This window comes from Somniosus microcephalus, chromosome 5 (genome assembly GCF_052327205.1).
Source record: "Somniosus microcephalus isolate GS21.2 chromosome 5, FLI_Smic_1.0, whole genome shotgun sequence".
NCBI classification, from domain to species: Eukaryota; Metazoa; Chordata; class Chondrichthyes; order Squaliformes; family Somniosidae; genus Somniosus; species Somniosus microcephalus.
In genome coordinates this window covers 199,702,609-199,730,572 of record NC_140991.1, presented here as the reverse complement: position 1 = coordinate 199,730,572, position 27,964 = coordinate 199,702,609, and the positions used below count along the sequence as shown (strand labels likewise).

General features: G+C 44.1%; 1 protein-coding gene across 4 annotated transcripts in view; it reads left to right on the top strand.

Annotated features, from left to right (window-relative positions):
• Window positions 1-27,964, top strand: part of LOC147117517 (sodium bicarbonate cotransporter 3-like) — a 288,206-nt gene that overhangs the window by 65,299 nt on the left and 194,943 nt on the right. For 2 of the 4 annotated variants that reach the window (XM_085988562.1, XM_085988560.1), the window contains exon 1: window positions 14,354-14,410. The exons of 1 other annotated variant lie outside the window; for it this stretch is intronic. In XM_085988562.1, the coding sequence (XP_085844688.1) occupies window positions 14,369-14,410 (42 nt within the window). In that variant the 5' untranslated portion in view covers window positions 14,354-14,368. Of the gene's footprint in view, window positions 1-2,000; window positions 2,385-14,353; window positions 14,411-27,964 lie in introns of those variants that run through there. One more of the 4 variants, XM_085988561.1, reaches the window with a different exon arrangement.

The window sequence follows — 27,964 nt, the reverse complement described above, 5'->3', positions numbered from 1 at the left end:
CCCTTCATCAGCGGCCTCTGAACGAAACTGGTCACTTTTTGGGAATACGCATACAAAGGTGCGCAACAGGCTGACTAACGAGAGTGGAGAAACTGGTGGCTATCCGGGCGAACCTACAACTTATTGAGCCAGATACAGAAGTGTCCACCACACAGCTAGACACTGACAGAGGAGGAAATGGACACGTCAGAGCCAGAGTCAGAGAATCAGGAGGAGCAATTAGGAGCAGAAGACTCATGAGTAGAAGACTCAAAGGGACAAAATAAGGACAAATTACAGGCTAAATAAGCTGATGCTCTTTTTATTTTATTTTAGATGGGTCTTTTTTGTGGGGGTTCAATAAAGTTCAAAATTATAACCTAAATAAAGTTTTGAAAGCCTGTTTTTATTTGTATGGAACAGTATGTCTATTTTGACGACAAAGATAATATAAGGGTCAGAGACAAAAACCATCAGTGTGCAAAAAAACTCTAAATTCCCATGGAAAGTTTACTCTTTTAAAAATTCCCAGAATTTTGCAACCCTAATCCTGTCCTGCACCAAGTCTCGCTAGACCATCACCCCTGTCCTGGCCTCCAATTTAAAAATCTCATTCTTATGTTTAACTCCCTTCGTGGCCTTGCACCCTCGCCCCACATCCAGCCCTACAACCCTTTCAGGACTCTTCCAATGATTCTCTCCCTTTTGTGAGTCCTCTTTTCTTCCTTCACTCCACTGTTGGCCATGTCTTTAGTCACCTAGGCAGCGTGCTTTTGAGCTCCTCCTGCAACTAGTCTACCTCTCCGCCTCCCTAATCCCCTTTAGGACCCTATTTTAAAAACCCACCTCTTTGACCAAGCTTTTTGGATAGTTATGCAGTAGATATGGTGTATAATTTTTCAGAATGTGTTCAATAAGGTGCTTCTCAAGAGCTTTGTTAGAAAAATTCAGACATATTGTATGAGAAAATGTAGCAGCATGATAAAAAGTTGGTTGAAGGCAAGAGTTAGGGTAAATTGGTGTTACTTGGACTGTAGAATGGTTGAAAGTAGTGTACCCTAGGGGTTAATGCTGGATCCTCTTTTGCCCTCTGTGTATATAGCTGAATATGGACTTGGGTATAGGGAGCCTAATCTCAATGTGTTGACAATACCAAAGTAGGAGGCTTGGCAACAGTGATGAAAGCTCTAAAATACTTCAAGATTATGTAGGTTAGTAGAATGGGCAGGCAAAGGTTGCCTTAAAGGACAAAAGGTCATCGACCTGAAATGTTAACTCGGTGTTTCTCTCTCCACAGATGCTGCCTGACCTGCATTTTCTGTTTTTATTTCAAATTTCCACCATCTGTAGCATTTTTCTTTTGTAAAGTTTTATTTAATTTAGGCCATAACCCAAATTCAAAGATACTGTTGTTTCCTTAGCATTGGAGAAGCTCAAGTTTTCCTGATTATTGATTGTGAGTAACTGCAGCACCAGCTAAACTGAGATGGCCAGTAATCATAGTTGTATGCCAATAAGAAGAATGTCCAGCTAACTGTTCCATGTGTGCCAATAGATAACTAACTTGTAATAGTAGGTAAAAGCCCAACAAACCATGCAACCATAGCTCAAAATAGTGGCTTTCAACAGAGGGCTATGGGCAAAAACAAGAGGTGGTAGCACTTGACAATCTCCTCATCTTTGCAACTATAATTCTGCATAAAATGGGCTGGTTACGGAAGTTTCTAGATCCAGGTTTCCAAGGCACCTGTTGTTGAGCGTTGTGTGAAAAGGAGCTCAATTGATTGATCATTCCATATCTTTTCCCCCTAGCTTCAAACTATGCTGTAATTAAAAACACTGCACAAAATGTTTGTCAGCATAAGCAAGCTATTTCAGTTAAAGTTTGAGCTGTTCACTTCGGTTTAAAAATCAGTGGTTATTAAAACCAAGAATGAAATTCAGTCTTTTTTTTTTTATCCCGCTGGTTTTTAAGATCAGTATTATATAAAAAGATAATGTCTCTAATTATTACCTTTTTGAATGTACAGTATGATAAATTTGTTTTGGTAAAGCGACCTTAAAAAGCTTTTATTTTGATAGAACACTGCACCAAAGACTTGTTCCAGATCCTTTTTTGGTATTCTACTCAGATGGAATTGAAAGTATGTATTGCAGCTGAAACCTCCTCTTCTGTGATCCAGCCTATGACAGTTATTGGCTTAAATGATGAAATAGTCATGATGTACTGTGTTTTGCTGTTGGAAAGAATAGGTTGCTACAGTGCAGTTGATTAAACTAGGGCAATCTGAGGCAATGTGCACACATTGCCAGGAGGTAAATTGGGCTGCATTGGACACCGATGCCACAGTGTTTTTATTTTAAAAGCAAGCATGAATTGCAGTCCTGAAGAGAATCTTGTATGTGTATGTATTACAAAATTTATCATCTTGCCTCTAATGAATATTCAGTTTTTGCTTGACCCTTTTGCCCTAGTATGAAGCCTTTCTCTTCAGTATGGCAATAGATGTGCAATATATTGTCCTACAAAAGCTGGATTTTGTTTGAAATTCTCTGCTTTCCTGTAGTCTCTCCAAGGTTGCTTTACTTGTGCTATTTTCAGAAAGCTTGAAGCTGCTGTTGACTTCTGTTATTTAAAACACTGGCATGTATTTTGTTTGCATGGTGCAGTGGAAATTAAATGAATATATTAAAAAAATTAAAAAAATAAAAAAATAAAAATGCTGTTGTGAAGTTGTACTGGATTACCTAATATCGGAGGGTTTAAGTTGACAGCTTTAGTATGTGGCCTTGTGATGTAGTTGCATATTTCCTCTATTTAGCAATAGAAGTATTGGTTTCAAGATGTGTTTCTAGTTGAAGGAAGCTTTAGGGATGAGCATAAGGTTTGTAAGATTCATATCTTGATATTTCATTTATTAGATACATTTATTGCATAACTGAGAATTAAAATTAATGCTCTTCTCCATTCGTGAGTGCAGCAAAAAGCAACTTCCGTATTCAAAACTTGCAGCCTTCTGAGTGGGTTTGCACGTTACATTGGTGGTTATCCTTTTACTGCTGGGTTTTGACTGTGGGCTCCACACCACATTCTCCTCTTTTTTCTTTTGAAGGGCAGGAAAAAAAACCCATCCTATCAGACTTATTTTGTTGAGGCTAAACTACATATTAAATATATTTACGAAAATAGAGAGTACACGGAAGCAAAATGAATATAGCACAACAATTTTAGGTTTGCATACCATTTATTTCTTGACTTGAAAACAAAACTAGAATCTGAGAGCTTTTTATATAATTTTGAAAGTGAGCACTGATCTCTTTTATATAGGTACACCCACAGATTTCTGTCTCACTGCTGCGGTGTGCAAATACAGATGAACTGAGTAAACTAAAGATGAGTAGCTATTACAGGGCCTTTCTGGCAAAAGAAGCCTTTCATTTTCACAGGTGTTAATTTTGAGAGATGAACTACCTTTCTCCCAGGATCAGCCATTGCAATGCCTGCAGTGGCAAACTTGCATACATATATAGATATACATACACAACACCTCACAGCTGGAAAAATTCCTCTTGTGGTGGGCAAGTGTGTCAAAAGTATGACAACAGGAAGTAAGGTTTTGTAGAGTGGGAGATGAGTTGATCACAGAAAAAGATACTTTATAAAACAATTTTTGTTTTCTCTGTCACACTAGATCAACTAATATTTAATAAATGCCATACAAAATAGGAGGGAAATTCCTGGAACATGCACAGCTTTAGTCCCATGGTAAATATGGTGCTAAGCAACTGAAGTCATCTGTGCCTAGAAATGGCGCCGCACCTGCTTTTCTGATGCAAAATGAGCACTCAAGCATCCAATATGACCGGTAGGGTGCACCTGCTCATTATGCAGTGGAAGTGCCATATTGCTGAAGGCAGAAAGAGAGGCATCCATGGCCGTTCCTTCAACAGGCATTAGGAAATGTGTGCCTTTGGACAAAATGTTATATTGGTCAGCTTAGGTCTGTAGCCATTAGCTGAAAAATTGTAGCAACGATGGGAAAGGTGGAGTTATGTATATAGAGATATAATCTTGTGTGGATTACCTGAGAAATATTCTGAAATCTAAGATGATCATATGGGTGTTTTTAGGAGGCACATGCTTTTGAAAGTGAGGCAAATCATGAGGAGGCTGTTGGTCACGAACGCAGAAAAGAGTCCATCTTCCCCATCTGCTTTCCTCTCGCATTGGTATCCAGATCTGACTGTCCATCTGTGGGATGACCAACATCTGGAGTGCCTTCTAGAAAATTCCCATATGTTCTGTATTGTAGAAAATTGGTCATGGAGGTCAAAAATTTCTGCTGGAATGTCACAATTTCAAAAGTTTGCAGATGATACAAAACCCGGAAATCTAAAAAAACAGTGAGGAGGACTAGTGAAATGTGTAGACACATGGCAGATGACAGTTAATTCAATGAAGGAGAGGAAATCTAAACTAAACGATACAATTTTAAAAGGGGTGCATGAACAGGCACTTGGGGGTTTATGTACACAAATTTTTGAAGGTGGAAGGACAAGTTGAAGCATAAAAGCATATGGGATCCATGTCTTTATAAAGAGGCATAGAGTTGAAGTTATGGTAAACCTTTAAATCTAGTTAGGCCTCAGCTGGAGTATTGTGTCAAATGAGTGCACCACACTTTAGGAAGGATGTCCAGACCTTGGAGAGGGTGCAGAAGAGATTTGCTAGAATGGTACCAGGGATGAGAGGCTTCAGTTATGTGAAGAGACTAGAGAAGCTGGGATTGTTCTCCTTGGAGCAGAGAAGGTTAAGGGGTGATTTTATAGAGGTGCTCAAAATAATGAGGGGTTTTGATATAGTGGATTGGGAAAACTTGTTTCTACTGGCAGGAAGGTTGAAAACAAGAGGACATAGATTTTGGATAATTGGCAAAAGATCGAGGGGGTAGATGAGAATTTTACATGCAATGAGTTATGATGATCTGCAATGCACTTCCTGAGGGTGGTGGAAGCAGATTCAGTAGTAACTTGCAAAAGGGAATCCGAGATATACTTGAATTAGAAAAAATTGCTAGGGCTATGGAGGAAGAGCAGGGCAGAGTGGGATTAATTGAATAGCCAAATGGCTTCCTCCTGTGCTGTATGATTCTAAGTGTATTTCCCCTAAATACCTTGTGGATCCAGGATGGCCCACATCGTGCATGTTGCGTACATTATAAACTGTTCCTGTTACCCTGCCTCAGCTCATCCGCTACTGAAACCCTCATCCATGCCTTTTGTTATTTCTAGACTTGACCATTCCAATGCATTCCTGGTTGGCCTCCCATCTTCTACCCTCCGTAAACTTAAGCTCATCCAAAACTCTACTGCTCATTTCCTAACTCGCATCAAGTCTTGTTCACCCATCAACCCTGAGCTCTCTGACCTATATTGGCTCCCTCTTTTTATTTAAAAAAAAAAAAAAAAAATTCTCATCCTTGTTTTCAAATCCCTCCATGGCCTCACCCCTCCCTACCTCTAACCTCATCCAGCTCTACAACCCTCCTATCTGTGCTCCCCCAATTTTGGCCTCTTGCATGTCCCCAATTTTAATCGCTCCACCTTTGGCGGCTGGGCCTTCAGCTGCCGAGGCCCTAATCTCTGGAATTCCCTGCCTAAACCTTGCTGCGCCTCTCCTCCTTTAAGACGCACCTTAAAACCTACCTGTTTGACTAAGCTTTTGGTCATCTGCCCTAATATATCATTATGTGGCTCGGTGTCAGATTTTTTGTTAACGCACCTGTGAAGCGCCTTGGGACATTTTACTACGTTAAAGGTGCTATATAAATGAAAGTTCCAGTTGCCATCTCTCTGTGCTGGGCCCTTTTAAATGTGACTTGACCTGGCCAGCCAATATAAGGCTAGGTTCCTTCTTGACGCCAAGCTCCCTTCAGAACCAAAACAAAATTACTCAATTTCTGCTTCAGTAGAAGCTGTAACTAATGCACACCTCCCAGTACATTACCTAACATTATACATAGCATTATATCTAGTTAAGATTCCTGCAGGGACCTATGCATAAATAATGAGAGCATTAATTACTTGTATAGGCCAAGGCATTTTTACAGCATATTTATAGTATGCATGAATGTCTAAAAGATGACTAGCTCAAATACTAATTTATCCATCCTTGGCCCCTGCCTTTCTCTGACATGCTGTCACTTGTTAACATCATCTTCAGAGATGGGATCAGCTTCCACATGTAAACTGTTAGATCTGACAACCAGATCTACCTCTTCACCACCTATCTTGACCCACCCACTGTCTCTCTGCTGTCAGTCTGCTTGTCAAACATCATCTTGGATGAGTTGTAGTTTCCTCGAGCTAAGCATTGGAAAACCTGCCACAAACTCTGTACCCTCGCCATTGACTCCATACCCCTCCCTACCCCTGCCACCATAACACCACCTGATTCAGTCCATCTGCTGCTGAAACCTTCATCCATGTCTGTCATCTCCCGACTCGAATGTTCCATTGTTCTAGCTGGCCTCTCGTTTTCCGTAAGTTTCAACTGATCCAAAATTCTGCTGTGTGTATTCTATCCTTCACCAAGTCCTGTGTGACAATTACACCCATCCTTGTTGACTTATGTTGGTGACTGGTCTCTCAACCCCGTAAACTTAAAATTCTCCTCCTTTTTGTCTAAATCCCTCTCCATGGCCTTGCTTTTCCCTTTCTCTGTAAACTTCTTCAGTGTTACAACCCCCTCCTCACCCCCAAACATTTCCTCTGACATTCAGCCTCTTGTGCATCCACCCACTCCTCTTGTCTCACCATTGGCGACTATGCCTTGAGCTGCCTATGCCCCATGTGGGGGAATTCCTTCCATAAATCTCTCTGCCTCTCCACTTCCCTCTTTTTAAGATATAAGAACATAAGAATTAGGAGCAGGAGTAGGCCATACGGCCACTCAAGCCTGCTCCGCCATTCAATAAGATCATGGCTGAAATTCAACCTCAATTTCACTTTCCTGCCCGATCTCCATATCGCTTGATTCCCCTAGAGTGCAAAAATCTAAATATCTCAGGCTTTAATATACTCAACGATTCAGCATCCAGTAACAGGGAGGATTGGTGAAGGGAATGCAATGGATGTTGTCTACATGGATTTTCGGAAGGTGTTTGACAAAGTACCACATAGAAGGCTGGTTAACAAAATTGAGGCTCATGGAATCGGTGGGTCAGTGGCAGCTCAGATAAGGAATTGGCTTAAGGACAGGAAACAGCGAGTTGTGGTAAATGGCTGTTTTTCAGACTGGAGGATGGTAGACAGTGGTGTTCCCCAAGGGTCAGTGCTGGGGCCACTGCTTATATATATATATATATATATGTATATATATATATATATATATATATGTTATATGTGACCGGGATATTGGAATACAGAGTAGAATTTCTAAATTTGCTGATGACACCAAACTTGGGGGTGTGGCAAACAGTGATGCTATCAATCAACTGCAACAGGACATAGAGAGGCTAGCAGAATGGGCAGACAAATGGCAGATGGAATTTAATAGAGAAGTGCGAGGTGATGCATTTTGGCAGAGGGAACAGGGAGAGGCAATATACACTTAATGGCACAGTTTTAAAGAGTGTGCAGAGACAGAGGGACCTGGGAGTTAATGTGCATAGGTCCCTGAAGGTGGCAGGACATATTGAGAGTGGTTAGCAAAGCATATGGGATCTTGGGCTTCATAAATAGAGGTATTGAGTAAAAAAAAGTAGAGAAGTTATACTGAACCTTTAAAGTGCTGGCTAGGCCACAACTGGAGTATTGCGTCTAGTTCTGGTCACCACACTTTAGGAAGGATGTGAAGGCACTTGAGAGGGTGCAGAGGAGATTTACCAGAATGGTTCCGGGGATGGGGGATCTTGGCTACAAGGACAGGTTGGAGAAGCTGAATTTATTTTCATTAGAGCAAAGGAAATTGCGGGGTGATTTGATAGAGGTGTACAAGATTATGACTGGTTTGGATAGGCTAGACGGGGAAAGGCTGTTTCCACTAGTTGATGGTACAAGGACTAGGGGACACAGATTTAAGGTTTTGGGCAAGAGATACAGGGGGAATGTGAGTAAAAACTTTTTTTACGCAGCGAGTGGTGAGGACCTGGAATGCTGCCAACCGAAGTGGTGAAAGAGGACACGCACAATGTTTTCAAGGAGACTGGATAGGCACTTGAGGGAAATAAACTTGCAGCGCTATGGGGATAGAGCGGGGGAATGGGACTGATGCGCTATCAATTACTCATAAAAGACGGAGAGTTAGGAGAGTAACTAAAAGGCTTTTATTAACAAAGAACAGAGCATGCCTCTTGTGGTTGACTGGTTTCCAAGAAGGCGGGGCTGCAGAGCAGTCACCTTTATACCTGGGCCTGTGGGCGGAGCCAGCAGAGGCATGCTAAGGCATGCCTCGATACAACAGTGTGCAACAACAACGGTGAACAACAATAACAGTGGTTTACCACATTCACCCCTTGTTTAAAATTGAGTCCGGCGGCGTGAAGTGTACTAAAGGTTCGTGTAAGTAAGTCTATCAGGTGGCCTTGTATGCCGTCCTGATCGTGGTGGCGGCGGTGATGGTGCAGCATCCAACGTTGAATCTGGCGTCTCATTGAGTGGTTGGGTGGTCAATGACGGGTCCTGGGGCTGCGGCATGCCGTCTACCGGGGTTGGGTTGTGGGTAGTGGTGGATGGCAATGGTAGTGTTTCAGGGGCACCCGAAGGTGCGAGGTCTCGTATGGAGACTGTGTCCTCCCGCCCGTCCGGGTACGCCACGTAGGCATACTGGGGGTTGGTGTGGAGGAGGCTCACCCTCTCGACCAGGGGGTCTGTTTTATGGGACCTCGCGTGCTTCCGCAGTAGGACGGGTCTTGGAGACGTCAGCCATGTCGGTAGCGAGGTCCCCGATGTGGACTTCCTGGGGAAAGTGAACATTTTTTCATGGGGGGGTGGCATTGGTGGCCGTACAAAGCAGTGACCGAATGGAGTGGAGCGCCGCAGGGAGGACCTCCTGCCAGCGAGAGGTCGGAAGGCCCTTAGATTTTAAGTTTAAGAGGACGGCCTTCCAAACCGTCGCGTTCTCTCTTTCCACCTGGCCGTTCCCCCGGGGGTTGTAGCTGGTGGTTCTGTTTGTAGCAATACCTCTCGTGAGCAGGTACTGACGGAGTTCGTCGCTCATAAAGGATGAGCCCCGGTCGCTATGGATATAGCTAGGGAAGCCGAACAAGGCGAAAAGGTCATTCAGACATTTAATGACCGTGGTACTGGGCACGGGATGGCAAACGGGAAACGGGAGTACTCATCAATTATGTTGAGGAAGTACACGTTGCGGTCAGGGGAGGGGCCCTTTAAAATCGACGCGAAGGGGCGAGTGGCCTTGATCAGGCTTGCTCTGTCTGGCCTATAAAAATGCGGTTTGCACTCGGCACAGATTTGGCAGTTCCTGGTCATGGTCCTGACCTCCTCGATGGAGTAGGGCAGGTTACGGGATTTGATGAAATGGAAGAACCTGGTGACCCCCGGGTGGCAGAGGTCATTGTGGAGGGTCTGCAGTCTATCAACCTGCGCGTTGGCGCATGTACCACGTGATAGGGCATCTGGGGGCTCATTGAGTTTCCCGGGCCGGTACAAGATATCGTAATTGTAGGTGGAGAGCTCAATTCTCCACCTCAAGATCTTGTCGTTCTTGATTTTGCCCCTCTGCTTATTATTAAACATAAAAGCTACTGAACGCTGGTCAGTGAGCAGGGTAAATCGTTTTCCGGCCAGGTAATGCCTCCAATGTCGCACCGCTTCCACAATGGCCTGGGCCTCCTTTTCGACAGAGGAGTGTCGAATCTCAGGGCCCTGGAGGGTCCTTGAGAAAAAGGCCACGGGTCTCCCCGCCTGGTTAAGGGTTGCAGCTAGGGCGAAGTCGGATGTGTCGCTCTCCACTTGGAAAGGGATGGACTCATCCACTGCGTGCATTGTGGCCTTCGCAATATCTTTTTTTATGAGAGTGAAGGCTGCACATGCCTCTGCTGTCAGGGGGAAGGAGGTGGACTTGATGAGGGGTCTGGCTTTGTCCGCATAGTTGGGCACCCACTGAGCATAGTAAGAGAAAAACCCTAGGCATCTCTTCAGTGCTTTTTGGCAGTGGGGGAGGGGGAGCTCCATAAGGGGGCGCATTCTGTCGGGGCCGATGACTCCGTTCTTCACTACGCAGCCAAGAATGGCGAGGCGCGTGGTGCGAAACATACATTTGTCCTTGTATGTTAGATTCAGCCGCTGGGCCTTACGGAGGAATTTCTCTAGGTTAACGTCATGGTCCTGCTGGTCGTGGCCGCAGATGGTGACGTTGTCTAGATAGGGGAAGGTGGCCTGCAGCGCGTTCTGGTCAACCATTCGGTCCATCTCCCTTTGGAAGACTGAAACCCCGTTGGTGACGCCGAAGGGGACTCGGAGGAAGTGGTAGAGACGACCGTCGGCTTCAAAAGCTGTGTACTGGTGGTCCTCAGCCCTGATGGGGAGCTGGTGGTATGCCGACTTCAGATCAATCGTCGAGAACACCCGGTATTGTGCTATCTGATTGATCGTCTGGCTGTAGTCAATAACTAGGCGCTGTTTTTCGCCAGTCTTCACTACCACCACTTGTGCTCGCCATGGGCTAGTGCTACCCTCAATAATCCCTTCCTTCAGGAGTCTTGCTACTTTGGATTTAATGAAGCTCCTATCCCCGGCACTGTACCGCCTGCTTTTGGTAGCGATGGGCTTACAGTCGCGGGTGAGGTTAGCGAACAAGGGGGGGGGGGTTGGGGGGGGAGACTTTAAGCGTGGAGAGGCTGCAAATGGTGCGCGGCGGGCGATTTAAAAGCTGCTGGCTGCAGACTGAGAGTGGGGGGAGGGGTCCGCCGTACGCTAATGTGACACTTTTAAGGTGGCACTGAAAATCCAACCCCAGTAGAACGGCAGCGCAGAGATGGGGCAGGACAAGAAGTTTAAAATTTTTGTATTCTGTGCCCCTTACTGAAAGGGTCACTACACCGTAGCCACCGACGTCTGCTGAATGGGATTTGGAAGCCATAGAGATCCGATGGCGCGTTGGCAGGACCGGGAGAGAGTAACCGAGCACTGTGTCGGGGTGGATAAAGCTCTCCATGCTCCCGCTGTCGAAAAGGCAGATAGTGGCACGGCCGTTTACCGTAATGTCCATCATGGACCTGGACAGTTGGTGGGGGAGAGATTGGTCCAGCGTCACGGAGGCCAGTGTATGGTCGAGCGAGTCGCTGTGGTCGTCAGACGAGGCGGTGGTTGAATCCGGGTCACCCGCGATTGGAGTTGGAGGCGTCCAAGATGGCGGACAAAATGGCTGCGCCCATGATCCCGATCCCCACGCGGCTGGAGGTGTCCAAGATGGCGGACAAGATGGCTGCCCCCATGGTTCACGCGGCGCTGTTGGCGTTAGCGGTTTTACCTTTGCAGGCGCCGACGTAGTGTCCTTTCTTCCCGCAGCCAGAGCAGGTAGCGTTTTTCGCTGGGCAGCGTGCTCTGGGGTGTTTTGCCTGGCCACAAAAGTAACATTTCGGGCCCTTGGACATCGCTGCAGCAGTTGGTGCCGGGGGTCCCATGACCCAAGGTTGTGGCATCCACGGTGCGGAGCGGTTAGGGGAGAATGCATCCATATTCCGGTGGGCCGCGTCTAGCGAGAGCGCGAGGGACACTGCCGCCTTCAGGTCGATTTCGCCCTTCTCCAGCAGTGTCTGCCGGGAGTAGTCGAATTTGAGGCCCGCAACGAAAGCATCTCGGATAAGTCCCTCTGCGTGTGTCGCGGCCGATACCTCTTTACAATCGCAGGCTCGGCCGAGTATCTGTAGTGCTCGTAGGAATGCCTCCAACGATTCCCCGGACTGCTGTTTGCGGGATCTCGGGAGGTGTCTGGCATAAACCGTATTTACCGGGCATGTGTATTGTCCTTTTAGCAGATCGATAGCCGCCGTGTAGGTACTCACGTCCTGGATGAGCGTGTAGACTTGGTGGCCCACCTTGGAGGCCAGGATTTTTAGTTTGTTTCCATCTAGTGTCACGGCTGAGGCTTCCAGGTAAGCTTCGAAGCAACGCAGCCATTGTGCGAACTTGGTAGACGAACCCGCCTCTTGAGGGTCTAGGTCCAGGCATGTTGGTCTGAGGGCATGCAGCAGCGCCTGCTGCTCAGCGTTTGGTGCCGTCGTTTGCTGCAGCGCCTGCTGCTCAGCGTTTGGTGCCGACATTTTGTTTTTGTTAATAAAATTGATGCGCTATCAATTACTCATAAAAGACGGAGAGTTAGGAGAGTAACTAAAAGGCTTTTATTAACAAAGAACAGAGCATGCCTCTTGTTGTTGACTGGTTTCCAAGAAGGCAGGGGGCTGCAGAGCAGTCACCTTTTATACCTGGGCCTGTGGGTGGAGCCAGGGGCGGAGCCAGCAGAGGCATGCCTAGATACAACAGTGTGCAACAACGGTGAACAACAATAACAGTGGTTTACCACAGGGACTGACTGGATTGCTCTACAGAGAGCCGGCATGGACTCGATGGGCCGAATGGTCTCCTGTTCTGCTATGACTCTGACACAGCCCTTTGGGGTAGAGAATTCCAAAGATTCACAATCCTCCTGAGTGAAGAAAGTCTTCGTCATCTCTGTCTCAAAAGGCCGACCCCTTATCCTGAGACTATGACCCCTAGCTTTAGACTCTCCAGCCAGGGGAAACAACCTCTCCGCATCTACCCTGTCAATCCCCCTCAGAATCTTTTATGTTTCAATGAGATCACCTCTCATTCTTCTAAACTCCAGAGAGTATAGGCTCAATCTCTCCTCATTGGCAAATCATCTATACAACCATATATACTCAGCATTTAAATCCCAGCCTCCTCATTGTTTAATTCCAGACCTCTCTACTCAACGTTTACCCCAATACATTCGCCACCTCAAGCATATTCAGCATTTAACTCCAAGCTCCCAGTTTACTCGGTATTTAACACCCAGAAGTTTATTCTGTTTTACCCTAAAATAATATTCAGCATTTAGGCAGTAGTGTTCGCATTAGTGTCTATTGGCTCAGCTTGTATCACTATTGCCTGAGTTGGAAGATTGCGGGTTCAAGTTCCACTATGGATTTAACCATATAATATAGTCTGATATTTCTATGCAACACTGAGTGCACATTGTCAGAGGTGCCATCTATTGGAGGAGACATTAAATTGAGGCTGTTTCTGCTTGCTCCGGTGGATATAAAAGTTCCCATTGGCACTACTTGAAGAGCAGGGTTTTCCACCATCTTGACCAACATTTCTACTTGAACCAGTGCTACCAAAAAGATAATCTGGTGATAATCTGCTGTTAGTAGGACCTTGCTGTGAGCAAATTGGCTGCCAAGTTTGCAACCGTCACTGCACTTCAAAAGTAATCGGTTGGTTCTTAAAGTGCTTTGAGACATTCTGAAGATGTGATCAGGCACTACATTGACTACACCTCAAAAGTACTTCATTGTCTGTAAAGCACTTTGGGATGTTCTGAGGTCATGAAAGGCACTACAGGAAACTTTTTTTTATCTGGCATGGACGGGACCGACGTGGTGCCGGTTCATCAAAAATTCCGGATAACCGAATGCTATAGTAAAAGATAGGGAGAGCTGACAGCTCCGTATAAAGCAACAAACCCAGAACAATGGCCTCAAGTTTCAAGCGTCTCTGTAGCTTAGCAACAGCTGCAGCCACACCCTTGCACAGCACAGATGGAAGAAGGCAAATACAAATGAAGTAAAACCTACTCCTGAATTTTGCCGGTTAACCAAGATTTCCGGTTATTTAGGTGCCGGTAAATCGAAAGTTTCCTGTATATAAATGCAAGTCTTTCTTTATGTAAATGCAATGTGCTTCTTAAAATTCACCTCTTTGACCAAGCCTTTGGTCACTCCTAATATCTCCTCTTTTTGGCTTGGCATCCATTTTCCCTTATGCCTCTGCAGGATTTTGGGATGTATTATAGGCGTAGTAATATAATGAAGCAGATAATTTTAATTGGTATTAGAGATATTTGTTAGGCCTACTTCGTACCATATCACATGGTTTTTATCAGCATTTTGCAATGCATACAGACATCATTCACAAGGTTCTGATACATTTATCACTGGGCGTATTCTGTGAAGTTGTCTCAAGTTATCAGGAAAAAATTCTGATTGGTATTTCAGATTTAGTTGCTGTGCAATATATAAACCCTTGTCCTTCATCATAACCTTTTATGTACTGGTTAGGAGAGCAGTTCGCGCGGTTACTTGCATCTATTTCTGATCAAGACGGCATTCAGTCGGCCACTGTGGAGGAATCTAAGAAGATGCAGTCCACACATTATTTCTTGCGGCCACCAAAAAACCAAGTACTGTATTATTTTCTAAATGCTTTGTTAAATGTTATAATAGCCATACTATGAGAGAAAATTTAATTTGCAATCTGCATAGGTTGACTACTGAACTGCCAGTCCTTTTGACAATTGTTGGTGTACCTTTTTGCAAGAACCTAGCCTATTTCGGTAGGTCAAGTTCCAGCAGTATTTGTTCAAGCTTATTTAAAATTATAAATGTACTTTTAAGCAAATTGTACTATATAATTGACACACAAATAACCTTTCAATTAAGATTTTGCCAGCCATAAATATTGCCAAATATATAAAGTTACAATAACCTCCAATGTGTAGTATTTTGTATGAAAATCTGTACTAATAACTTTTTAAGATAAACCATAGTTCCCCAAAAGAGGTGAGACCGACAAAGTTGCCTGACATTTACACTCAATGTTTTTCACTGACATTGCTATAATGTTGCTGAATTGTCAGGTCATTTGTGTACTTGACTTTGGTTATATATGCATATGCTGTGATATCCTTCCCTACATAGCTGAATTTACTTTTTAAAAGCAGTTATGTCTTCTCAAAAATATTTTAAGTGTTTTCGGAATAATACAGGTATTTAAGTTTTCAAATTAAAAGCTGAACTACCCTGATTGTGTGTGGATTTCCTTTGTGAATTTCTGTGGGAACTTTCATGAAATCATTATTGTATATTCATCATAACTTTCTAGGTTTAGACATCAGTCATAAAGAGATGGGATTTTTCAAAAATGGCAATTTGAACTGAAGTATGGTTGGTTGAAAAATCAGAGTGGAACATAGAAAATTAATTGTCTGATAGTTCTGTTGTCTGGTATGCTGTAATGATGGCTGGGCCAATTTTAATTGGAATTTAAATTTGAAAATCTTGTTTGGCAAAAAAAAACTGATTGGATCAGTGTAATTCAGTCTTAGATGTATGAATTCATGAATTTTAAAGGAAGCTTGCTTTTTTAAGAAAATAGTAAAATGCGCTATTTTCTGCCTGACACACCATTTCATAGAGTTACAGGAAATAAGGTGAAGCTGCCCCCAGGCCTGAATTTCGAGGGTAGAAGTAAAGATTACAGCTGAAGCTTGAACAGAAAGGTTGGCCGAAAGCCTGACCATATGGATGTACACTGGTGTAGAATGAAGCTGGGCCAATGAGGGGAAGGGTTAGGATGAAACTGACAATGCAACTATGCTGTTTGTAATTGATGTCTCCGTCTTATGTTTCTTTCTTACTTCTGAAGCCTCTCACTCGTGCTCTCTGTGTGCGTGTGCCTGTGTGTGTGTGTTTCTCGTGTCTGTTGCTTAGATTCAATAAGTAAACTTTGCTCACCCTATTTAAGTGAATATAATCTACTATTGGAGTTATTGCAATAAGTTTGTGTACAAACAGTCCATTGACTTGGCTGTCTTCCATGCCCATGCATTTGCTAAACATTAAGTTCATCTGTTATGGCTTTTGAGCACCGTTTTCTGCCCTGCCTGGCAAATTTAGGTTTTCTTACTGATTTCCAGATGGCATTGGTAGAGCTGCCCTTATGTGATCTGCTGCTTCCTGCTCTTTCTCTCTTTTCCCCCCCCCCCCCCCCCCCCCCAGGCCTAGCGGGGCAAACTTCCTCTATGGTTCCCCCCTACCCGAGCACTGAGCTCTCATCTTTCTCTAGTTTCTCTATTTCCCCTCATGCCCTCTCTGAGCTCATCTTGTCGATGAGACCCACCTCCTGCTCCCTCGACCCTATTCCCACTAAACTGCTGACCACCCAACTTCCTTTCCTGGCCCCCGTGCTAGCTGATGGTGTTGACTGTTCTCTTTCCTCAGGTACTATCCCACTCTGATCTGCGTCATCACCCCCTCCTCAAAAAAAACAACCCTTGATCCCTCCATCCTTGCAAACTACCACCCCATCTCCAACCTCCCTTTCCTCTCAAGTCCTTGAATGTGCTGTTGCCTCCTAAATCCGTGCCCATCTTTCCCAGAACTCCATGTTTTAATCCCTCCAATCCGGTTTCCACGCTGCATTGTACTGAAATGGCTCTTATCAGCGTCACAAATGACATCCTTTGTGACTGTGACAAAGGCAAACTATCCTTCCTCGTCCTTCTCGACCAGTCTGCAGCCTTTGAGTTTGATCACACCATCCTCCTCCAGCGCCTCTCCGCCATTGTCCAGCTGCATGGGACTGCACTCGCCTGGTTCCATTCTTGCCTATCCAGTCGTAGCCAGAGAATCACCTGCAAAGGCTTCTCTTCCCACTCCCACACGGTTACCTCTGGTGTCCCTCAAGGATCTACCTTGGCCATATCCTATTTCTCATCTACATGCTGTCCCTAGGCAACACCATCCGAAAACCAGCATCATTTCCCACATGTACGCTGACGACACCCAGCTCTACCTCACCACCACTTCTCTCGACCCCTCCACTGTCTCTAAATTGTCAGACTGCTTGTCCAACATCCAGTACCGGATGAAGACAAATTTCTTCCAACTATATATTGGAAAGACTGAAGCCATTGTCTTCGGTCCCTGCCACAAACTCCGTTCCCTAGGCACTGACTCCATCCCTCTAGCTGGCAACTGCTGAACCAGACTGTTTGCAACCCCGAGATGAGCATCCAACCAACTATCCAGGCCATCACTAAGACTGCCTATTCCCACCTCTGGAACATCGCCCGACGACTCCCCTGCCTCAACTCATCTGCTGCTGAATCCCTCATTCATGCCTTTGTTACCCCTAGACTTGACGATTCCAGTGCGCTCCTGGCTGGCCACCCGTGTTCTACCTTCCGTAAACTTGAGGTCATCCAAAACTCGGCTGCCTGTGTCCAAACTTGCACCAAATCCCATTCACTCATCACCCCTGTGCTTGTTGACCTGCACTGGCTCCCGGTTAAGCATCACCTTGATTTTAAAATTCTTATCCTTGTTTTCAACTCCCTTTGTGGCCTCGCCCCTCCTTATCTCTGTAATCTCCTCCAGCCCTACAACCCTCCGATGTCTGCGCCCCTCCAATTCTGACCACTTGAGCATCCCCAGCTTTAATTGCTTCACCATTGGCTGCCGTGCCTTCAGCTGCCGAGGCCCTAAGCTCTGGAATTCCCTCCCTAAACCTCTCCGCCTCTCTACCTCTCCTCCTTTTAAGATGCTCCTTAAAACCTACCTCTTTGACCAAGTCTGCCCTAATCTCCTTACGTGGCTCGGTGTCAAATTTTGTTTGATAACGCTCCTGTGAAGCGCTTTGGGACATTATACTATGTTAAAGACGCTATATAAACACAAGTTGTTGTGATGGATTACATTTTGGGACTCGGTTGAGTCTACACTGGAATACTCTGCTTTTTATTTGGTAGTGTTGAGTCTGTTTAAGTTAACAGTTTGGGTCTGTTGATATGTGCACCAATGAAAATTCCAGGACTAGGCTGAATAAGTGAAAAAAAGATGCTTATTGAAAACTGCATGTGAAGACAATTTAAGCAGTCCTGGTTATATGGGAAGCTGACCTGAGATAAATAGAATATAGAACCTTCAACTAAAGTTGCCAACACTTTTGAAGATGTATAAAAAGAATGCAGTAACTGAAAGATGAAGCTCAGTGGAGTACAAAGAGAGCTGACCATACATTGGCGAGAATTACCCTCTAATGACCAAAGCAGTGGACAGGATGGAATTTTACTGAATTACGTTGCTTTGACAGTTAAGGCCAAACTATTTTTGGTTTCCCTGAAGGAGAGTTTAAAAAAAACGCACGCACTCCTCGTTGAAGAAACATCCAAATATAGATGTAAAGAAAAACTGGCAGTGATTAGAGATCAGCACATATTGGGCCAGAAATTCGTGACCAAATGCGTGAGTACGGTCGGGGTACTCATGCATCTGGCCGTTGGAAATGCCGGCGTTCAGCATGCACAGCGCATGCGGGGAACGCCGGCATTTCCAGTCCTCGGAACGAAGGGGTTCATAGGCACAGCACGTGCAACTGCACAGGCAGCGCTTGCGCAGTGAACTTCGTAGATTTCATTCATGGATTCAGTGAGGGTAAGTCCTTACAAGTTGTTCCAAGGCTGCGGAGGAAGATATATTTTATCGTGGAGCTTCTGAAAGGCAATATTTTTGTTTGGGAAAGGGAGGGAAGTTATTTTAAGAAATTTTAAGTAAGTTTTAAAGTTTAAATTTTTTTTTTTAAACGGGTTTTCAGAACGGTAGGTAGAAGGAGCAATTGTGGCTGTGTGAATGGAATGTGAAAATGAGTGTTCTAAAATGAGTAATGTAACATTTCCAGCACTTTTAAGAAAGAAACTTTTCATCAGTAATAAGTAATTATGTATGTCTGCATATATTCCTTTACGTATATGTATGTATGTTTTATATTCCTTTACTTATGTGTATGAATGTATGTTTTTAATTATGATTTTCCAATAAGTTACTTTCTCTGAAAGTCATAATTAAATAATACATTCATACACATAAGTAAAGGAATATATACATAACACGCAAAGGAATATATACAGACATACATACTTTCAGAAGCTCCACGATAAGAAATATCTTCCTCCGCAGCCTCTGGAGCAACTGTACCCATGCTTTTTTCATGTGTAAGTTGTAAGGACTTGACCTCACTGAAAGCATGAATGAAAGCGGCGAATTTTACTGCGCACGCGCTGCCTGTGCAGTCGCACGCGTTCTGCCTCTGAACCCCTTCGTTCAGAGGACAGGAAATGCCGGTTTTCCCCGCATGCGCTGTGCATGCTGAAAACCGGCATTTCCTCCGGCCAGACGCGCAAGTACCCCGACCGTACTCGCGCATTTGGAAGGGAATTACTGGGCCAACATTTTACATGTCAATAAAATGAAAAATTTAACAATTGCACGATTTGCCCCCTCGCATCTGCGACTGAGGGTCCAAGGAGGTGCATTGCGCAAGAGGTCATCGTCGTACATATCCTCACACTGTTCCCTTTCGGGAACTGTATGAAGTGGTGGAAGAATTTATGGCCGTGATTAACGCTCATTCCGTGACCGTAACCATCTTTGAACCAGCCATTAGGGTGGTTAGTCCTATGGCGTGAGGGTTTTACGGGCTCCCACAACCCATCTGAGGGGGGGGGGGGGGTGCCACCCACGGACGCAAGTATCCCGCTGGATGTCCACCCAGAATTTATAGTTGGAGCTCCGACTCCACTTGCCGGGACTGTCTGGTGGGATTCGAAACCCTACTCCTTCTGGCCCAGCGGCGGGGATGCTTACTGCTACGCAAAAGGCCCACTCCGCACAAAAGGTGACACCCATACGTTTCCTGCGCCTTTTCCCTCCCTGTGACTGGAGCCCTATGCTGCCACTTGACAGACCAAGCTATCATCTGCCCTTTTTGCGGCGCCTTTGACTTCTCATTACCAATGATGAGCAGGCGCTGCGCCTCCACCTCCTTGAGGAGATGATGACCTCAGCAATCCGTTCAATTGTGAGTTCTTTTAATGCCGTGAATTGTGCTCATTCCAGCCATTTCACGTTGCTAATTGGATTGGGCCTTTGGCATAGCGGTAGGATCCCCGCCGCTGGGCCAGATCAGGGTAGGGTTTCGAACCCCGCTCCAGACAGTCCCGGCAAGTGGAGTCGGAGCTCCGGCTCTAAATTCTGGGTTGACATCCAGTGGGATATTTGCGTCCGTGGGTGTGGGTGGCCCCCCCTCCTTGTATAGCTTGTGGGAGCCCGTAAAACCCTCCCGCCATAGGACTAACCGCCCTAATGGCTGGTTCAAAGATGGTTACGGTCACGGAATGAGCGTTAATCATGGCCATAAATCCTTCCACCACTTCATACAGTTCCCCAAAGGGAACAGTGTGAAGACACGTATGACGGCGACATTGCTAAATAAATAAATGGAATTAAAAAAATTCTTTTAGGGCTTTTAAAAGTCTTTAAATTGCTTTAATTCTGTTTAAAACTACTTCAGATTCTTCAAAATAATGTAAACATTTTTAAAAGTTTATAAAAGTTACCAAAATCTTCAAAAAACTTCCAAAAACCTATTTAAACTGCTGCTTTGCATGTAAAAATGCTTAGCTTGGCAGAAACATTGGGGGCGTGTCCTGTGAAACTGAGACCTCAAGGGGCGTGTCTCAGTTGCACTGCGCGCTACAGGCTTCGCGCTGGCTGCACTCCTGGGCGACGTGACGTCATACGCTGCCCGGGATTCTTCTTTTTGAAACACGAATTCCAGGCGTCCCTGGAGGTGATCGGCAGGCGCGTCGGGTAAGTGCAAATCGGGACCTTGCACGCGCGGCAAGCCCCGTTCACGAATTTCTGGCCCAATGGCTCCAAAGTTGAAGGACCTTTAGGGTCATAAGCTTCTGGGATGAAGTTTTAAAATGTTCCTGATAAGGAAGTGATCTTGCATGCTGCAAGGGCCAAGGCTGAGATGTTTTTATAAGGATAGAAAAGATCTTGTGCTAATTAGTTGGTAGACCTTCTTTTGAGATGTACATGAAAGCAACTAGGTGAAGATGTATTTGAGTGACTGGAATTACTTAAACTAAGCTGCACCCTGCCTTTGTCTCAGGCATTGTCTGCAGGAAAGTATTTTAGTGTGCACGTGATAAAGCAGCTCCCAATGATTCATTCTATCCCCATCGGGCATTAAAATAATAAAATAATTGCATGGTTGAATGCTGGGTATGGAAGAAGGCTTCCCCTTAGAGTCAGGCATGTCATAATGGAGGCCATCTGAGATTGCACACACCAGGGGATGAGGCTGAAGGAACAGAATCCATTGCTGGAGAACACCGTGCAGACAGTGCAAGCCTCATTGAAGGCAAAATATACTCTTATTTTGAATCTACCTATTTAAATTTGACTGGGTACCTCTGATCTGAAGACCATAATTTAGGTTATGCTGCGAGCAGATCTTTGATCCTAGCATTGTTGACCATTTGCTTAAGTTAAACTCTATTTGATAAATGGAAGAGGATGTGACAGCTTTCCCCAGTTGACTGATGCTGAACCCACCTCAGTTCCCTGTACAAAGAGGAAGCGGAGTGGCAAACAGTCATAACTTTTTGCTACTGCTTTAACTTCAGCTGTTGTTAAAGCCATCTTGTAGTATATACATTTGATATTTCTAACATCACTGACACTGCCCTTGCCTCAGCTCATCTGCTGCTGAAACCCTCATCCATGCCTTTGTTACCTCTAGACTTGACTATTCCAATGCTTTCCTGACCGGCCTCCCATCTTCCTCCCTATATAAACTTGGGCTCATCCAAAACTCTGCTGCCCATATCTTAACTCGTACCAAGTCTCGTTCACCCATCACCCCTGTGCTTGCTGAGCTACACTGGCTCCTGGTCCAACAGTGCCCCAATTTTAAAATCCTCATCCTTGTTTTCAAATCCCTCCATGGCCTTGCCCCTCCCTATCTATGTAACCTCCTCCAATCTCCTTTGAGATCTCTGCGTTCCTCCAATTCTGTCATCTTGCGCATCCCCGATTTTAATCGCACCACCATTGGTGGCCATGCCTTCAACTGCCAAAACCCTACGCTCTGGGATTTCCTCCCTGAACCTCTCTGCCTTACTACCTCTCTCTCTTTATTTAAAAAAAAAAGCTCCTTTAAAATCTACCTCTGACCAAGCTTTTGCTCATCTGAGTTTTATCATCTTCTGTGGCTCAGTGTCAAAAATATTTATTGATAACGTTCTTGTTAAGCGCTTGGGATGTTTTACTTCGTTAAAGGCGTTATATAAACGCAAGGTATAAATAGGACAGGGGTATAAGTAAGTTATTTGATATTGGGATAGGTAGGGCACGATAGCTTAATCTGTAATGAGACACTACCACTCTAAGTGGAGAGCATCTTTGACATTAAAATGCATACATATAAGTGCTGTGGAATTGACCAATGCATGATGAGTCAAAACAAATACCATGTGGAAAATTCTATTTTGGGCTGGACTTTATTGCATGTTCATCAAGATTTCTCAATCCATCAAGCATCTATCCATAAGTGGATATAGGGTATGATGAGGGTAGATTCGTTTCATTGTTCTGGTACTGGACTAACAACCCAGAGGTTAAATTCAATTCTCACCATGGCAAGTTTTGAAATTAAATGAAACAAATCTGTTAATTTTTGGGCTGGCACTATGAAAGATGATGATTAGTATGATAAACCCAACTGGCTCACTAATGTCCTCTCGGCAAGGGACCTTCTGTCGCTATGTGGTCTGGCCTAAATGTTGACTCTTGATTCTAGGTTGCCAATAAAGTAAACCAGTGGAGATAAAACTCTTGGGTGAACACTGCAGTAAATCAAAGAGAGCAATATATTTCAGATTGAAATCAGATTATTTTGCCTCTGAAGCATTTTGGGACATCTTATTAAATCAAAGATCACTTGTGTCCAATATTGTACAGAGTGCTAAAATTATATTCTCAATGCTGCTTTATAGTTAATAATTTTGAATGTTGGGATTTCTTATCTCTGGGGTGAGTATATGTTTAAGAATATTACCCAATGAATTCTCTTTTGGCTGTAATGGAGAAGAGATTACTTTTATCAGTAATGTCCATATCTATATTATGTGACTATTTTTGCACTTTATTTTTAAATGTTTTCTAGCTACAGACATTTATGAATGTCTTTAATTGTGAGTTATGTGCACTAATCTCACTAAACTGTGTTTACAACTATAAAGTGTTTATTTAGAGATAAGCCTATTTTGCTTTCACCCCACCAAGATTTTTTCCCCCTTTGTATCCTGAAGAAATGAATGGCTGTCTGGTACGTTTATTTGTGGGCCTGGACAGTTTGTTGGCAGACTACTTAATCTTCGAAAACATCACAGCTGAGCCCAATCCTGTTTTCACCTGATGTCTGCACAGACTTTCCACAAGTCAGGAAAGGCACCCCTGACTGATTTTATTTTTTTATATATATTTTTGCCCAGAGCAGCAGGGTGGGATGATAGAATCACCACAACTGTTCTGGCTGAAATCTGATAAATCAACACTTGATGTGCTAAACATGGCTTTTCTATTATTCAGTACTCCGTCCTTAAGCTTGCCAATTTTTCTTGATTTTGGAATAAATCTGTAGAATATTTTCTAGATTGTTTGAAGGAATGTAGCTGCAAAACAAAACACTTGTTTTCAAAATGTAGACTACCCTTGTACTCAAACTAAAGCAGGGGTATCCAATTTATTTTTGGATTTGTATGCTCTACCATGGAGCTTCGGCCACAGTTTTTAAATCGGTGACAAATCCAATCCAGCCAATTACCGCCCCATCAGTCTACTCTCAATCATCTTCAAAGTGATGGAAGATGTTGTCGACAGTGCTATCAAGCAGCACTTACTCACCAATAACCTGCTCCCCGATGCTCAATTTGGGTTCTGTCAGGACTACTCTGCTTCAGACCTCATTACAGCCTTGGTCCAAACATGGACAAAAGAGCTGAATTCCAGAGGTGAGGTGAAAGTGACTGCTCTTGACATCAAGGCAGCATTTGACTGAGAGTGACATCAAGGAGCCCTAGTAAAATTGAAGTCAACAGGAATCCAGGGGGAAAACTCCACTGGCTAGTCATACCTAGCACAAAGGAAGATGGTTGTGGTTGACTCTCCCGTGGCTGGAGAGTCTAGAACGAGGGGACATAGTCTCAGGATAAGGGGCCGGCCTTTTAAGACTGAGATGAGGAGGAATTTCCTCACTCAGGGTTGTGAATCTTTAGAATTCTCTGCCCCAGAGTGCTGTGGATGCTCAGTCGTTGAGTATGTTCAATATAAGAAATAGGAGCAGGAGTAGGCCATTTGGCCCCTCAAGCCTGCTCTGCCATTCAATAAGATCATGGCTGATTTGATCTTGGCCTCAACTCCACTTCCCTGCCCGCTACCCATATCCCTCGACTCCCTTATCATTTAAAAATCTGTCTATCTCCACCTTTAATATATTCAATGACCCAGCCTCCACAGCTATCTGGAGTAGAGAATTCCACAGATTGACGACTCTGAGAAGAAATTCCTCCTCCATCTCCATTTTAAATGGGCGACCCCTTATTATGAAACTATGCCCCCTAGTTCTAGATTCCCCCTTGAGGGGAAACATCCTCTCTGCATCTACCTTGTCGAGCCCCCTCAGCATCTTATGTTTGAATAAGATCACCCCTCATTCTTCTAAACTCCAATGACTATAGGCTCAACCTTTCTTCATAAGACAACCCCTTCATCTCAGGAATCAACCTCGTGAACCTTCTCTGAACTGCCTCCAATGCAAGTTTATCCCTCCTTTAAATAAGGAGACCAAAATTGTACACAGTACTCCAGGTATGGTCTTGCTAATGCCCTGTACAGTTGTAGCAGGACTTCCCTACTTTTATAGTCCACCCCCCCTTTGCAATAAAGGCCAACATTCCATTTGCCTTCCTCATTACTTGCTGTTCCTGCATGTTAACTTTTTGTGTTTCATGTACAAGGACCTCCAGATCCCACTGTACTGCAGCATTTTGTAATCTCTCTCCATTTAAATAATTTGCTTTTTTTTCCCTATCAAAGTGGATAACCTCACATTTTCCCCACATTATACTCCATCTGCCAAAATTTTGTCCACTCAATTAGCCTATCTATAGCCCTTTGCAGATTCTTTGTGTCATCGTCACAACTTGCTTTCCCACCTATTTTTATCATCAGCAAATTTGGCTACATTACACTCAGTCCCTTCATCCAAGTCATTAATATAGATTGTAAATAGTTGAGGTCTCAGCACTGATCCCTGTGGCGCTCCATTAGTTACAGTTTACCAACCGGAAAATGGCCCATTTATCCCGACTTTCTGTTAGTTAGCCAATCCTCTATCCATGCTAATATATTACCCCCAACCCCATGAGCTCTTATCTTGTGTAGTAACCTTTTATGTGGCACCTTATCGAATGCCTTCTGGAAAGCCAAATACATGACATCTACTGACTCCCCTTTATCCACCCTGCTTGTTACATCCTCAAAGAACTTCAGCAAATTTGTCAAACATGATTTCCCTTTCATAAAACCATGCTGACTCTGCTTGACTGTGTTATGATTTTCTAAATGTCCTGCTACTACTTCCTTATTAATAAACTCCAGCATTTTCCCAATGACTGATGTTAGGCTAACTGGTCTATAGTTTCCTGCTTTCTATCTTCCTCCTTTCTTAAATAGGGGTGTTACATTTGCGGTTTTCCAATCCGCTGGGACCTCTCCAGAATCCAGGGAATTTTGGTAGATTGCAACCAATGCATCCACCTCAAGACCCTAGGATGCAGACCATCAGGTCCAGGGGACTTGTCCACCTTTAGTCCTATTATTTTACCGAGTACTTTTTCTCTAGTGATGGCGATTATTTTAAGTTCTCCCCTCCCTATAGCCCCTTGATTTATCTATTATTGGGATGCTATTAGTGTCTTCTACCGTGAAGACCGATACAAAATATTTGTTCAAAGCCTCTGCCATTTCCCTGTTTCCCATTTATTAATTCCCCAGTCTCATCCTCTAAGGGACCAACATTTATTTTAGCTACTCTCTTTATATACTTGTAGAAGCTCTTACTGTCTGTTTTTATATTTCTTGCTCATAATCTACCTTTTTTTTTTAGTCATCCTTTGCTGGTTTCTAAAAATTTCCCAATTGTCTGGCCTACCACAAATCTTTGCAACATTGTATGCCTTTGTTATCAATTTGATACCATCCTTTACTTCCTTAGTTAGCCACAGATGGTTCATCCTTCTAGGAGTCTTTCCTTCTCACTGGAATATATCTTTGCTGAGAGTTATGAAATATCTCCTTAAATGTCTGCCACTGCTTATCTACCATCTGCAGGGGGGCATCTTTTAACTGGTTTATGGTAATTTACCTGGCCAGCAGCCTTTGCCTACGCTCTGACCAATTTCAACCTTTTACCTGGTTTACGGTAATTCACCTAGTCAGGCAGCCTTTTGCTGCTACACTGTAAACCAATTTCCAAACAGCGGTTTTGAATCGCCAACCCACCTTCCAGTTCTGACTGAAGGACTTATAATTAATGATATCAAACGGACAAATGGTCTGGATGAGAGAAAAATCAAGCTTTATTAACTAAATAAACTATACCACACGAACACAGTAATTACAGTAAAATTGCTTAAATGGGGGAAGGCCGACGGCTAAAACGAGGGATTAATGTCTACAATGTTAATTAAACAATCTTAGCCATTTCCCCTAAATTACCACCCCCCTAACTCCTTACTAGGTTGCCTTGCTGAGGAGTCAGAAAACCTCACCTGTGGTCCAGCGAAGTAAGAGAGAGCGAGCTTCTCAGGAGCTATCTTTTATATCCTGCCAACTCCTGTTTGGCGCTGTAAAAGGTCTGTGTGCAAAACTCGCGCCCAAAAGTTCCAATACACAAAAGAAAGGCTGTGATTGGCTGATTCAAAGTGGTTGGAATGATTTAATGTGTTTACACTCTGGGGCCGGAATGTTCCCGCCCACCTCTGGAGCTCCCTGGGCTGAACAAAAGGAATCCAACTGCCGTATTGTCTGAGTGATGGGTGATTCAAGCCCATCCATTCCTAAACTGTTGCATATTAAAAGTCCTTTCCACAGCTTCAATGTGCCTCATTGTGTGTGTAGGGAGTTTGAATGGGTTTGGATTTCTGTGTAAACAGAGCCGATTATTCTGCGGTTAGTCTCAAGTGGGTTAATCCCTTAAGTAAATAAACATCCTGCAGTTTTGTGTAAACAAACCTTGCCTCTCCACAAAGGGAACCTCCCTGGTTTGATTGACAGGTCTTTCACACAGACACACTACAAGCTGTACAAGCTGTTTTTCCAAGCCCCACTGTTCTTGGCCAATGCTTTCTCTGACAGCCATTTTAAAATCTTTGTGATTGACCAAACTCCAGGGTACAATTTTATTAATAAAAATGAACTGCCATTCAGGTGTGCGAATTTTTCCACAGAACTCCTCGATTCCGGTGTTGTCCACGTGCTGTCCATCTCGGAGCAGTCTTTCGTGGCTCTGAGTATGCTTTAAAAACATTGATCCAACCCAGAGGCAATTCAAAACACATAATTCTTCGTCCACGATGTGGACCAATATTTCCCGATCTTCAGGGAAAATAGGGGAATTTTGCGAACCCCTACACATCTTACCCATTAATCTATTTTCCCAGTCAACTTTAGCCAACTCTGCCTTCATACCTCTTGTAATTGCGTTTATTTAAGTTCAGGACACTGGTTTGAGACCCAACTTTCTCACCCTCTAACAGAATTTGAAATTCTATCATGCTATGATCACTCTTTCCTAGAGGATCCTTTACTATGAGATCATTAATTAATCTTGTCTCATTACACAGTACCAGATCTAAGGTAGCCTGCTCCCTGGTTGGTTCCACAATGTATTGTTCTACAAAACCACCCCGGATACACTCTCTGAACTCTTCCTCAAGGCTACCTTGGCCAATTTGATTTGTCCAATCAATATGAAAATTAAAATCGCCCATGATTATTGCAGTACCTTTCTTGCAAGCCTCCATCATTTCTTGATTTATGCTGTG